We start from the raw sequence: 13,962 nt of genomic DNA, 5'->3' as shown, positions 1-13,962 counted from the left end.
GGCTATGGTCCAGAGGGTCACAGAGAGTCAGACATGACTGAAGTGGCCTAGCACGTACCCACACTGCAGAAGACCCGAGTTTGATTCCTGGGTGGGGAAGATCCCCTGGAAAAGGGAATGGCAACCCACTCCAGTGTTCTTGCCTGGAGAATTCCATGGCCAGAAGAGCCTGGTGGACTACAGTCCATGGGGTCACGAAGTGTGGGACACAACTGAGCGACTATCACTTTTACTTTTTAACAAGGCTGTCATGGATCTCACAGGGTTACACAGCCTGATTCGTTTGACTCGTCTCAAGACAGAACCCAGAAGGCCGTTTTTCCTCCTCGACTTGAAATTCCAGCCCATGCCTCCTTAATGTATGGGTTTGGCCGAGTTAATTCCGTTTCCTGGGCTTCCCGCCAGACTGGCTCCTGAGCTGAGGACCCAGAACCAGAGTAAGGGCACAGGAATCTCTGGGAGCCACTCTAGCAGCCGCCCATGCTGTGTTCGACACTAACTGCTCCTCCCTCTGGCTTTGTCTCGCTCCTCTGGGCATCCCAGAAGCCCTGGATCACTTACTCCTTTCTCTGTTCTAATTCTTCAATCCAAGGCCAAGGCTCATCCATCCCACCCCGGCTTTTAGTATTTAATAACAGCACTGATGAGCCAGGGTGGGGAAACTCCCCTCTTTCACTTGTTACATGCCTTTGAAAATCTCTCAAAGCCATTCACAGAGAATTTGGGAAAATGTTAGCCCTTAAAGGGAAATTAAATTTCCTCTGAAACCCACAGAATTTAAGGTTCTATCAGGAACCTAGGTAAGTTTTAAGAACAAACATTCTGCCTGGAAGATTTGTTTGAGGTGCTCTATGTAAGCAGGCCTACTGCCTATGAGGACTTCATCAATTTCTCCAGGTATCAGCCTTTCCTAGTGGCTCAGTCAAAATCTGCTTGCAGTGCAGGAGAGCTGGGTTTGATCCGTGGGTTGGGAACATCCCCTGGAGAAGGGAATGGCAGTTCACTCCAGTATTCTTGCCTGCAGAATTCCATGGACAGAGGAGCCTGGCAAGCTACAGTCCATGGGGGCTCCAAGAGTCAGACACAGACAGCGATTAAACCACCACCGCCAAATGGATGGGAGGTTCTGTCACAGCTGTTTGGTGGGAACAGAAGATGCAGGAGGTTCAGAGACTCAGACATAAGCTCAGGAGGATATGGAGGAGGAGGTCTGTGTTTGTTCTCTGGAGGAGCCTAACTTTCTCTTTGACTGCTTCCAATGCTTTTCTGTCCAGAGCTCAAAAACCAGGAGCCTGGGGCGGCCCAGAAGTCTGGTGCCTGGCTCCTTCCCCAGAAATGTATTGGAGTAGGATCTGTCCTGGGTGTTTACCCAGAACGCCCTGTTCTGAGCTTGTCTTTTCTGAGAAGACTGAAGTCAAGTGCTTCTCAAGAGGATTTGTAAAGTTCTCTCTCATGTAAGAAGTCTGTTCTGAAGTCAACAGAGGTCCAGTTTGAAGTGGGGGTGAAATACTGGGAAAATGTATTAAATTACTTAGTCTTAGGATTTTTTTGAAGTTCTGAGGAATTTATACACATACATGTGCATGTTATGTGTATAAGAGAATGGATAGTCACTCACTAGTAGACTGTTCAGTTCTCTTATACACTCGACATACACGACGCCTATGTGTATAAATTCTTCAGAATTAAAAAAAAATCCTAACAAGTATGTGTGCCTGTTACGTGTATAAGAGAACGAATAATCACTGGTAAGGTGTTCAGTTGGGCTTCCCAGCAGCACAGCAGCAAAGACTTCACTTGCCAATGCAGGACTTGTAAGATACGTGGGTTCGATCACTGAGTCAGGAGGATCCCTGGAGTAGGAAATGGCAACCCACTCCAATGTTCTTGCCCGGAAAAGTCCATGGACAGAGGGGCCTGGCGGGGCTAGAGTCCAGGGGATTACAAAAAGCCGGACACACACACACACACACACTCACACGTACTCACACTCACTCTTAAACGTAGAGGCCATTAGGCTGAAGAAGCTCTCAGCCCATGGTGGGGCTGGAAACCAAACCCTCTGCCTGCACATGCCTCAAGGTTAAGACAGAAACCTGAGGGCAGCCACTCGCAAATAAGCAGCCGGAGTCTGAGCACCAGCGAGTCAGCAGTAGCCTTGCTCAGCCTCTGCCTGCTCGCGGGGAGTCTCCCCGGCTCCCGTCAGCGGATCACTCCTGGCCACTTCCGGTTCCCTCCTGCTCGGTTGGAATCCACTTTTGCTGAAATAAACTTCACAAAGTTTAGTATACTTCAGTTTATCCTTTCACAGGAGTTTCTTCAAAGGGTGATGAGCCATTTCCTCTCTTCGTCCTTCATGTTCCTTCACACCTGCCAGATGTGTCCTCGGGGACTCGACTGTCACCCCGAAGACGGACATTCAAGCATCCTTTGGAAAAAAATCAGTCTCTCTCATTCTTTTATTGAGAATAATTGTTTTGGGGTTCGATCCCTGGGTCAGGAGGATTCTTTGGAGCAGGAAACGGCACCCAACTCCAGTATTTTTGCCTGGAAGATTCCATGGGCAGAGGAGCCCAGTGGGCTGCAGAGAGCCTGACACCACTGAGCGCGCACACACGTAATTGCCTCACAGGGTTGTGTTAGTTTCTGCTGTACAAGGAAGTGAATCAGTTCTATGTACCCAGATACACGCTCCCTCTTGGACTTCCTTCCCGCTCCCATCCCGCGCTCCAGGTCAGCGCAGAGCCCCGCGCTGAGCTCCCGGTGGTCTATGGCAGCTTCCCGCTAGCTAGCTTCTTCACGCGTGGCGGTATTTATACGTCAGTCCTCCTGCCCCAGTTCGTCTCACCCTCCCCTTGCCCCTCTGTGTCCCCATCGTCTGTTCTCTGCGTCTGTATCTCTATTCCTGCCCTGCAGACAGGCTCCTCTGTACCATTTTTCTAGATTTCACATGTATGCATTATAATAACAGCTGGTAAGTCACTTCAGTCATGTCCGACTCTGTGTGACCCCATAGACGGCAGCCCACCAGGCTCCCTCGTCCCTGGGATTCTCCAGGCAAAAACACTGGAGTGGGTTGCCATTTCCTTCTCCAGTGCATGAAAGTGGAAAGTGAAAGTGAAGTCGCTCAGTCATGCCCAACCTTCAGCGACCACATGGACTGCAGCCCACCAGGCTCCTCCGTCCCTGGGATTTTCCAGGCAAGAGTACTGGAGTGGGGTGCCATTACCCTCTCCGATATATAATAATATATAATATAGTAATATTATATATTATTATAATAATATAAAATATCACATATATGTTTTTCCCTTTCTGACCTACTTCACTCTGTATGACAGACTCTGGTCCATCCACATCCACCACAAATGACCCAACTTCATTTCCTCTTATGGCCGTCACTTTTGATTTTTTTCATTTTTCTCAAATAACCTAAATTTAGGCAAACCTAATATGTAGAAACACATGGCATCACCGACTCAATGGATGTGAGCTTGAGCAAGCTCCGGGAGTTGGTGATGGACAGGGAGGTGTGACATGCTGCCATCCATGGGGTTGCAAAGAGCTGGACACGACAGAGTGGCTGAACTGGACTAAATACATAGAATGGGAGGGGAGATGTGCAAAGTATGAAGAGTACATATTAATTCTCTTACTGAGAGCTCTTTCTGTTGATAATGCTTCCAAAATGCTGAAGTATTCTAACCGCTGTAAGCTGGTGTGGGGCCTCCAGCCACCACTCTGCAGATCCCTGGGTGGTGAAGGCCCCGTGGGGGTTGACGTGAGTTTATTCTGCTCACAGCTCAACTTCTGCACGCTGTCTTTGTGAACTCAGGCCAGCACCGTCTTGTGTACTATTTCTCTGTCTCAGCATTGAAGTAGAGTGTTGAAGATCCCACGTTAGCAACTACTTGTAGTTTTGCCTTATAGAATATGTTGTATAAATCATACTGGGGAAATGGTGAGTGGTAGTCAAATTCACCAACTTGCTCTTTGGTGTGTCCTGCTGGAGACAATGAAGACTGAATGGTCTTTCCCTGGGACATCAATCCTAGCAGTCATCCTGATTTATGATTTAAAAAAATACAGTGTCTTGGAATCCCATCCATGAGGGCATACTCTTTGAGATAGTGTTTCCCTAATGAGGATGAATCCATGCCGAGCCGAGCATTCTTCTGAGTCCTTTCGTGCACTTTTCATTTGAAAGACACAGCTGGTTCACAGTTAGTCTGCACCAAAATGAGAGGAGTCAGCTGGACCTCAGAAATACTGTGCAAGTTATTTTTTAAACCTAAGCCAAGTTACCCAGTTTGGGGGTTTTAGTTTTGAGGTTTTTTTAACTTGTTAATATGTGGGGCGGGGTAGGGAGTATAAAACTTAATAAGAAATAAAGATAATCATTTTAGTTAATGTGCAATTGAACAGAATACAATTAATTACATGAAGTTGAAAATGGCCCAGAAAATTCAAGATAAATCTCTGAATTCTTACTTTTTTCCCCAAACCTCCAATGTGTGTTAATGTTTTGGCTCCATCTGGATGACCTTCAGGTATCTCAGATTCAGCCTGTCCAGAAGTCAGCTCCTGATCTCCTCTCGCAGACCTCCACTGTGCTCATCCTCTTGGTCTCTGGTGTACTCCCCAAGCTTGAGCCATTCTGTTCTCCCTTCTGTCCAACCTTACAGCAAGTCAGCCACTGTGTCCTATTGACTCCTTGCTCCTCTCTCCACCCAGCACCCTGTGTTAATCCCAAGCCTTCATCATCTCTCCCCAAAAAATCCTGCTTGCCGGTGCCTCCTCTGGTCTACAGTATACAGTCACACTCTGGCTTGTAACATATACAGTCCTTCCTGAGTCATCCTCACCCAGATTCAGCCCCATCCCCACCAGCTACTTTCACACAAAGTCCTTTCACAGCTCCATGCCCACCTTTGAACCAGTCGCCCCTGCCTTCTCTACTGGGCAAGCCACTGATTCATCATTTAAGACTTAGCAGATGTGGCCTTCTTTAGGGATGTTCCATCTGATTTCTGCCTAACTGAGTTAGTTACTGTGTCCCCATCAGTTCAGTTCAGTTCAGTCACTCAGTCATGTCCAACTCTTTGCGACCCCATGAATCATAGCACACCAGGCCTCCCTGTCCCTCACCAACTCCCGGAGTTCACTCAGACTCACGTCCATCCAGTTGGTGATGCCATCCAGCCATCTCATCCTCTGTTGTCCCCTTCTCCTCCTGCCCCCAATCCCTCCCAGCATCAGAGTCTTTTCCAGTGAGTCAACTCTTCGCATGAAGTGGCCAAAGTACTGGAGTTTCAGCTTTAGCATCATTCCTTCCAAAGAACACCCAGGGCTGATCTCCTTTAGAATGGACTGGTAGCTGTCATCAATACCTCTCTTGTGTAGGGTAATTACCTGCTTGTCTTTATTTCTCCCTAGAGACAGTGATCTCATCAAGGGCATGAGCTCTGTCTTAATTGTGTGTTTCTAGCAATCAGTCAAATGCTTGTTCATTCGGAGGATCTTCTATGTTTGCTGAATGAATGAATGAATTGAACTTATGCCCTGAGATGTGGTAATAACATGTACTAAATAATTGAGGCATTTAACCTCATTCAAGAGTACTGGGCTTCAGTAGATACCCAGGAGTCTGTTTTAACCCTTGAACCTGCGCAGTCTTTTCTCTACATGCCTTGCCTTCTGTACGCCTCCACATGCATTAATGATCCCTCTTACTTTCCTGCCACTCCACACACACACATGTATGACTTCACCATTTTCACTGTTGTATATCCCCTCTATTAACAGCCTTCCCTCACTGCTAGCAGAATGTTGACTTGCACCCCCCAGATACTCCGTCTCAACCTGTCCTGTGCTTTGTCCTCAGGCCTGGTGTCAGGACACCCACCATTCAGGACACCGTCATCTAACCATGATGCTGGTTAGAGTTCTACTATTAAAAGCAATGGAGCCCTTTACTCTCTAACAATCCCACGATCACCACCCCGGACAGATAATCTTATTAGACGGTGGATCCCACCGTGGCCTTTTGGGCCGGCTGCTCTGTGTTGCCCGTGCAGCAGGCAGCTTGAAGCCCCAGATTCTCGCAGCCTCCCCGCAGACAAAGCAACAGGAAACCCAGGCGGCGGAAGCCGAACCAGTTCTCCACCAGCCGCGCAGCTGAGCGGAGCCCTGGGGGTGGGTGATCAGGGGAAAGTCAGCACTGGGGGTGGCTTGGCGGGACTGGCCTGGAAGTGTTCCTTCCTCTAGGTGAGGTGGGAGAGGGGAACCGAGTATACTCAAGGTGGGGGAGAGCTTAGCTGCCCACCGATCCTCCTGTTCCAAGTAAGCGCAACAAATTCATCAGGTGACCGGAGGATGAAGTTTGATGAGATTTGGAGTTGGGATTCCCTTGAGGCAGAAAACAGTCCACGGGAGAGCCCCTGTGAAAATCACCCACAGAGTGAGAAGTAGTTGCTTGTTAATATTAGAAGATATTTACCATGTAGTAGGGCTTCCCGGGTGGCTCAGTTGTGAAGAACCCACCTGCCAATACAGGAGACATGAGAGACGCAGGTTCGATCCCTGGATCGGGAAGATCCCCTGGAGGAAGGCATGGCAACCCACTCCAGTAATCTTGGCTTAGAAAATCCCCATGGATAGAGGAGCCTGGCGGACTACAGTCCATAGGGTCGTGAAGAGTCAGACACGACTGCAGCGACTTAGCCAGCACCGTGTAGTCAGTGAAGGAAATCCGCTTTCTTCCTCTCCTCCATCACACACTTGTTTGTTTTGTGGGCTCACTTTTGAAATCAGGGCACCAGGTGCTGCTCTTCTGTGGGCATTATTCTATTTCTCTTTGACATTCTTTGGACACCTGGAAGATTGGGAAGAGCTTTGATGTCCTTTTTTATAATAGAGCCCTGGGAAATCACTTAAGAAAGATTTATGTTAAGCAGAGCGTTAGCATCCATAAGAAGCTCATTTTACCTTGCTTTCCTAACATTTCCTAAATGTTTAGAAGTTCGGGTTTAATCATATGGTTCATTCAGTGCCACGATTTCCTTAATCCCGTGCTTAGTAGATTGATAACCGCTTGAGCAAAATTAAATCTGCAGTCGGTTGGCCCCACCTCTGAGCTCCACTGCTAAGAGTCCTTTCCTTTCCCTGGAGAGCTTTGTTCACCACCCCTCAGCACTGACCATGGACACAGCACCTCGCCTGGAAGCCACAGAAGTGCTATGTTAAGTCAAAGTGATAGAAGTAGAACTTCAAGGGTGTTGGGAGCCTGAGGGGGGAGGGGAGCTTTATGAAAGTGAAAACGGAGTCACCGAGAATGGTCGTGGCCGTGCTGAAAGCGTGGAGGGCGCCATATGGTGTTGCATTAAGATCTGCATGCAGTGTGCTGCTGGTTGGGTGAGAGCCTTGGTCTGTCTTGAAGTGGAGGCAGTGGCTCCTGTTTACTGCCAGAGGGCTGGAGAGCTGGCTGCAGTGGGTGCCACAGGGGAGAAAGGGGGACCAACGAGTAAAAATGGCCTTGAGATCGAGGGGAAATGTCACACCACTACTCACTGCCCCACCTTGGAACTTGGACACGGTAATGTCTTCAGAGGGCGGCAACAGGGCCCTTGAGATGGAGGCCAGCAGAGGGAAAGATGGATGTTTGCCACTTCCTCGTTCAGCCGCTCCACCCCGGCTTCACTTCTCAGGCCCCAACCCCAGGCATTCCTGGATTTGTAGATCTGTATCTGTATGCCACCACCAGTGCCTGGATATCTATAGATCTACATTGACAGATCCACCAAGTCATGTTTTTAGACACGAGCTAAAGAAGGCTGGGGTGCCAATGTCCATGCCCTTTTCCCAGCCGTATTTAGAACTTGTGTTAACCTAAAGTTGTGGAGACAGACTTGAAGGGAGACCTCCCCAACCTTGCTAACATGTAAGTACGAAAAGGCACGAATCGGATGGATATGGATGATGTCATTTCTACTGTGACATCATCTATAGACTCTTAGTGCCTTTGCTTTGCTTCCCTGGAGTGATCACAACATAAATTACTTGTCTTGTTTGACTTCCTTGTTCACCAAAGTTGAGCAGATTGTGGCCGTTTTCAACGCTTCTACCAGACAAAAAGCTTGGGACCATTTCTCGAAAGCTCAGCGCAAGAACATAGACATTTGGCGAAAGCACTCTGAGGTTGGTGATTTTATTATTACTTTCTAACCACCGTCACACAGCTGGATTGGCAGGGAAGAGTGTGGCTACAGCCATGATGGTTTCTGTTACAGCGGGCAGACCACCGGCCCGTGTCCTGTCTCACTGTCAGCCCCACATCCAGCTCAGATTGGTCCCCTGGTCCATAAAAGCAGCTGACCTGATGCTTGGAGGACGGAGAGCTTTTCTTTCCTGCAGAGAAAAGCATCTCTCCCATTCATAGGAAAGAGCTCGGAAATAAGCCCTTGGCGTAATCATTGTGCCGAAAAAGTGTAACGTAAAATAGAAAACTGGTCTTGACTGAGTTGGTTTTTTCCAGTGTTCTGCGGCACCATGGTTGCCATTTGCCCCTTGGCTAGAAAGGGCAAGTGTGCCTTTCAGCCACATCTTCTCATCTTAAGCCATGCTGTAGTCTCCTGTGCCAGCCGAGGGGCCCCGTCAGATCCCTCCCCAGAGCAGATGTCCCCAGGTAGTGAATGTCCCGGCTAGCACTATCCACCTTTCTGCATCAGTGCATGTGTGAAGTGTGAGTATCTACCCCGAGGCAAGAGCTCAGACCTCGACCTTCCCTGCCACCTACAAGAACCAGAATGTGTCATGAGTCATTGCTCGTCCAGCTGTTATTTTTAACCCTGCAGTGTAGTGTTCGCTTTGAACCTGTAATTTGAAAGTAAGTATACTGTCTTTGTTTGCTTCTTCCTTTTTTTTATTTAACGAGAGAATGTCTTTCATTTGGATGCTTCTCCATCTCTAGCATGTTAATATTAAAGCTCTCTAAATGATAACCCCCTCTTTCCAAATCCCAAACTTATAGAAGGTAAGGTTTATTTATTTAATGATTTTGGCTACACTTGGAAAATAAGTGTTTTATGTAGAGTTTGAGGAACCACAAAGTGCCGGGGAATCAATCATCTGGGTAGCATTTTAAGTGCCCATTAACTAATGCTAAATTACAGTTGAATACCAATGGCGCTGGATGTAGCATCCACATGCATACCAAATGAATTCTTTATTATCACTGTTATTATGGTGAATACTGAATGACTTCACAATAATGGGACACTTAAAACGCTAGTGCAATTTATTATGAAGAAGGACATTTTTTATTTTGTTCACAAATTCGGAGAATGTGGCTGGTGACTGATACAATTCTGTTCCTCTGCCCAGGATGATGGATAAGGAGGAGGTGGGGTTTCTCTTCAATGTTGGGGAAAAGGGGGGCAGAAAACCAACAGGAGCTCATCTCAGGCTCTCGCAGACACTGACTGACTCAGGACCCATGTCAGTGTTGATTTTCAGGAGGAAAGAGTCCCGGAAATCAGTGATGAAATATCCAAGATGAGTGTTCTGAGACACTCATTGGAATCCACAAAGCACGATTCAGGTGTGGGAATGATCTGCCTATGAATTGTTTGCTTTTTTGGCTTCACACAAAACCAGACATACTAGGAGAAATGTTAAGAGAAGGGCAGGTGGCTTAACTCTGGATAAATCCAGACCTACCAAATCTGGCATTAATACGTGAGTGTCAGCAACTCATTGATCCATCAGGCTTCCTGCCATGTCTGATCCTGCTCCCCTAGCCCTGCCGCCGCCTCCTGTGCAGGGCCATCCTCTCCTTTGCTGAACGGGACACACAAAGGGTTCTGGCTTTGTCCCAAGGAACCCTGCTTGCTTCACTCCCTCCCGGGAGGCAGAAACGGAAGCAGTCCAGAGAGATGCTCCTGGAAAGGGTCTTTGCGTCTCCTTGCCGCTCCCACCGCCTCTTTTGATACACCAGGAAATAGAATTCTAAATTACCTTTGATTTTCTCTCCTCCGTGTCGCCTAACTGATTAAATACCAGTTGGCAGTTTAACATTGTGGATGATTTCTCAGTTGCATATAAGCTTGATAATTGGCTTGATTTTTTCCACGTTCCCGTGAACAGCATCTGTTAATTATCGGCAACACCTTTACAGATTTATTAGAGTGTACTAGTGATTCACTGCTGAACCAGAGGCACCCTGTGGAAACACCCACCGCTTTTTGTTCCCCCTTCAATTTTTTTTTTCCTTTCCATCACCCTTCCGAGAACAGCTACTGTATGACAGTTTGTCATTAATTGTAAAGACTAAACAACAGACCCTTTCAGCCTCCTTTATTCTTTCCACCTGAAGTTTCTTTGTTTCGAGTATTTTCAGGCCACCTCCTGGGGAAGTGGGCTCCTTGTCAGTGGAAAAATTAGCTGTCCACAATCTAAAAACCTCCCCACTAATCACATGTGACAACCACCTCTGAGCTCCGATGGTGTTATTAAGGCGGAATTGGAACCTCTCTCTGCTGGGTGGCACGGTCAAATAAGGGAACACTGCCTTCATCCTGTGCCGCTCAGGACTGCCCGGTGACGGGTGGTCCTGTCCCAGGGACGTCCCTTCTACCTCTCCTTCTCCCTGTCTTGTGACTTCCCTGTTTCTGCAGTAGTGGTTCCTGGGGTTCAGAGCTGACCGTGCGAGTGTGATTGGCAAAACATAATTCCCCATCCATCGTGCTTCAGTTAAAATGTGTGCATTATGGAGAGAGGAGAATTGAGAGCACCTATAACAGAATAATACAGACACATCCATCCATTGAAAGGGCACTTTGCGTTTAAAGTCATGCCACTGACATGTTAGTGCTGTGATTTAGTTTTATTGTGAGTCATAGAGTCATTTATTATAAAGTGAAATTATTTTAACTGTTTGACTTTTATTTAGAGACCTTGGTTTAAATGGGGAGAAAAATAATAATGCAACCCTGCTCTTATTTTTTTTTCCCTCTTTAAGACCAGAACATATAAGAGAACAGAATAGATAAGAATTTACAAATATATAATATCCAGCTTGATGCAAAATAGTAATATAGTAATTTAATGTAAACCATTACAGTGTCCTGATTTTTAGGCACAGTAGTAAACAATTTATTATCTAAGTCTTTATTTTCGAAAATGAATTTTAACATAGCACTTTTCCATTCAAACAGCCTTGTATTACTACTATCTCGTTTATGTGTGAGTAGACTGAGACTCAAAGAAATTAAATGCCTTGATTACAGTCACTTCTCTAGGAAACAGAGAAAGATACAATCCTTAGATCTTAAAGGGATGCTAAAACAACCATTACATCACAAACAATAAACCCCTGTGATAATGTGAAACACCAGAAAAGAAGGCATCTGCTTTTATTTTGTCCTGAAACACCTTTGGATATCTGAAGTGTGTGTGTGTGTGTGAGAGAGAGAGAGAGAGAGAGAGATAACATGTGGGCACATATACACATGTGCAGGGACACTATTACGCATGAACTTAATTTTCAACTTAATGAACCAAATCTCACATGATGCTAAGAATGTCACATGCATTAACTTGTTTATCCTCAAAACTCTTATTGTTACACTATCTCAGTGAATGAATTGACCCTAAGAAAGATGAAGTATCCCTAAAGTGACCCCAGTGGTTCAGGGGTAGATGAGGCCTTTTTAAAAATCCTCCTGTGTGTATTTCTAATCACTAGCTGAGCCCCTCCTGTGTGCCATTCCTGGTAATAGACATTTCTGTGGGAGCCTCAAAACAGCCCTGCCTGGGTGGATGTTATTGCCCCCATTTTTACCAAAGAGGAAATTAAGACTCAAGAGATTGAATATCTTGCTTACAAGCCCTTGACTCACCTTTGGTGAGCAGGGGTTTCTCGCGAATCGGATGCCGAATCCCTCGGTCTGTCCGCACCACAGACCCCGCAGAACTCCCCTCTGGGTTAGGTGGGGCAGTGTTTGGGAGGTGAAGACATGTCTGTATCAGTCTTAATACCCCGAGAGACCGCTGAGAAAGCAGTGTCACGTGTCTGCAACTCTGACGCCCGTGGGTCCTCTGCTTCCAGGAACTTCGGAATGCTCAGAGTGAGCAGCTTATGGGCATCCGTCGCGAAGAAGAGATGGAAATGTCGGACGATGAGAACTGTGACAGCCCCACTAAAAAAATGAGAGTCGATGAATCAGGTAACGCTGATCACCACCGCACCCCTGTGAGCTGCCGTAATGATCTTCCTAATCTTAGCTGGGGCGTACATATCGGCAGGTGGTCACATCACTCACTTTTATTTGAGTTACGCTAAACTTTTCATCTTTGAGTGACTGTGCCTTTTATTAATAGAACTTGAAATTCCTTTTTGGAAACATAATGATTTAAATTGTCCCATTTGTTTCTTATGTGCCTGAGTCTGGGGCTGTTAAGACATTTTTTTTTCGGGGACATTTGCCTGTTCCCATAAAAATCCTCTTCCAGAGTGTGGCAGCCACTGCTGATGCTGAAATACAGATAAAATTTGGTTTCAGTCAATGTACTTCTTTCATGGGAAATGTTTAATCCCTAAAGAAGGTTTCTAGCCTCCAAAGCAACATGCTTGGAGAATTAGATTTTTTTCCAATAAATTTTAGTTCCTAACCTATGATCAAAGGGATGGCCCTATTCAGTACCAAGAAAGGGGCATCAATCCTTGAGTTATAAAAAGGAGAGAGGCTTAGAGAAAACCTTGCTTTATATGCTCTGACTAATCTGAGAGGCCGACTTAAAACTCTTTTTCTCAAATTGTGTGTAATTCCCTCGGTGTTGTATCAATAAAAGCACGCAGGGGAAATGCTCACTCAGAGGTAGGAGACACCCAGGGAGACTGCTTGTCTGAGGGGAGGAGTGTTGCCTAAAGGGCCTGGGACAACCACCCTTGCCACCATTGCCAAAAAGGGGATAAAACAGTCCCCTCTCCCAGGCCTTTTAACAGGAAGACTCAGGTGACCAGGAACAACAGATTTTTATGAATTTGTTAGTAGAGGCCAAAATGAGGATTACAAAATGATCAGGTCATCAGGATTTCAAAGTTGTCAGTTAGGCTGCTTCTGTGCCTTGGCTGTTGTCAGGAGTGCTGCTATGAACGTAGGTTATGTGTATCTTTCTGAATTAGAGTTTTGTCCAGGTATATGCCTAGCAGTGGGATTGCTGGGTCATACAGTAGTTCTATTTTTAGTTTTCTGAGGGACTTCCAGGCTGTTCTCTACAGCGGTTGTTCCGGCTTATATTCCCACCAACAGTGTTGGGGGGTTCCCCTTTCCCCAAATCCTCTCCAGTGTGTATTGTTCGTAAACTTTTTTAATGATGGCTGTTCTGATCGGTGTTTTGATTTGCATTTCTCTAACAGTGATACTGAGCATCTTCTCATGTGCCTACTTGCCATGTGTATGTCTTCTTTGGAAAAATGTCTATTAAGGTCTTCTGTCCATTTTTAAATAGGGTTGGTTGTTTTCTGTTGTTGTTTATTTGTATGAACTATTTGTATATTTTGGAGATTAAGCCTTTGCCAGTCACATCTTATTTTCTTCCAGTCCGTAGATTGTCTCTTTGTCTTTTTTTTTTTTAATGGTTTCCTTTACTGTGCAAAACCTTGTAAGTTTGATTAGGTCCCATGTATTAATTTTTTTTAATTTCTATTGCCTTGGGAGACTGACCTAAGAAAATATTGGTATGATTTAGGTCAGAGAATGATTTTCCTGTTTTCTCTTCTAGAAGTTCTGTGTTGTCATGTCTTATGTTTAAGTCTTTAAACCATTTTGAGTTTACTTTTGTGCATGACATGAGCGTGTGTTCTAATGTCGTCGATCTACATGCAGTTGTACAGCTTTCTCAGCACCATTTGATGAAGTTATTGTCTTTTCCCCATTGTATATTCTTAGTTCCTTTGACAGA

General features: G+C 46.0%; 1 protein-coding gene across 4 annotated transcripts in view; it reads left to right on the top strand.

Moving 5' to 3' along the window:
* Window positions 1-13,962, top strand: part of ENOX1 (ecto-NOX disulfide-thiol exchanger 1) — a 343,215-nt gene that overhangs the window by 190,786 nt on the left and 138,467 nt on the right. For all 4 annotated transcript variants that reach the window (XM_027557160.1, XM_027557163.1, XM_027557161.1 and 1 more), the window contains 2 exons: window positions 8,090-8,196; window positions 12,107-12,224. In XM_027557160.1, the coding sequence (XP_027412961.1) occupies window positions 8,090-8,196; window positions 12,107-12,224 (225 nt within the window). The remainder of the gene's footprint in view (window positions 1-8,089; window positions 8,197-12,106; window positions 12,225-13,962) is intronic.

This window comes from Bos indicus x Bos taurus, chromosome 12 (genome assembly GCF_003369695.1).
Source record: "Bos indicus x Bos taurus breed Angus x Brahman F1 hybrid chromosome 12, Bos_hybrid_MaternalHap_v2.0, whole genome shotgun sequence".
In the NCBI taxonomy this organism is placed as follows: domain Eukaryota; kingdom Metazoa; phylum Chordata; class Mammalia; order Artiodactyla; family Bovidae; genus Bos; species Bos indicus x Bos taurus.
The sequence above is the reverse complement of the archived record's forward strand: the minus strand, read 5'-3'. Positions and strand labels throughout refer to the sequence as shown.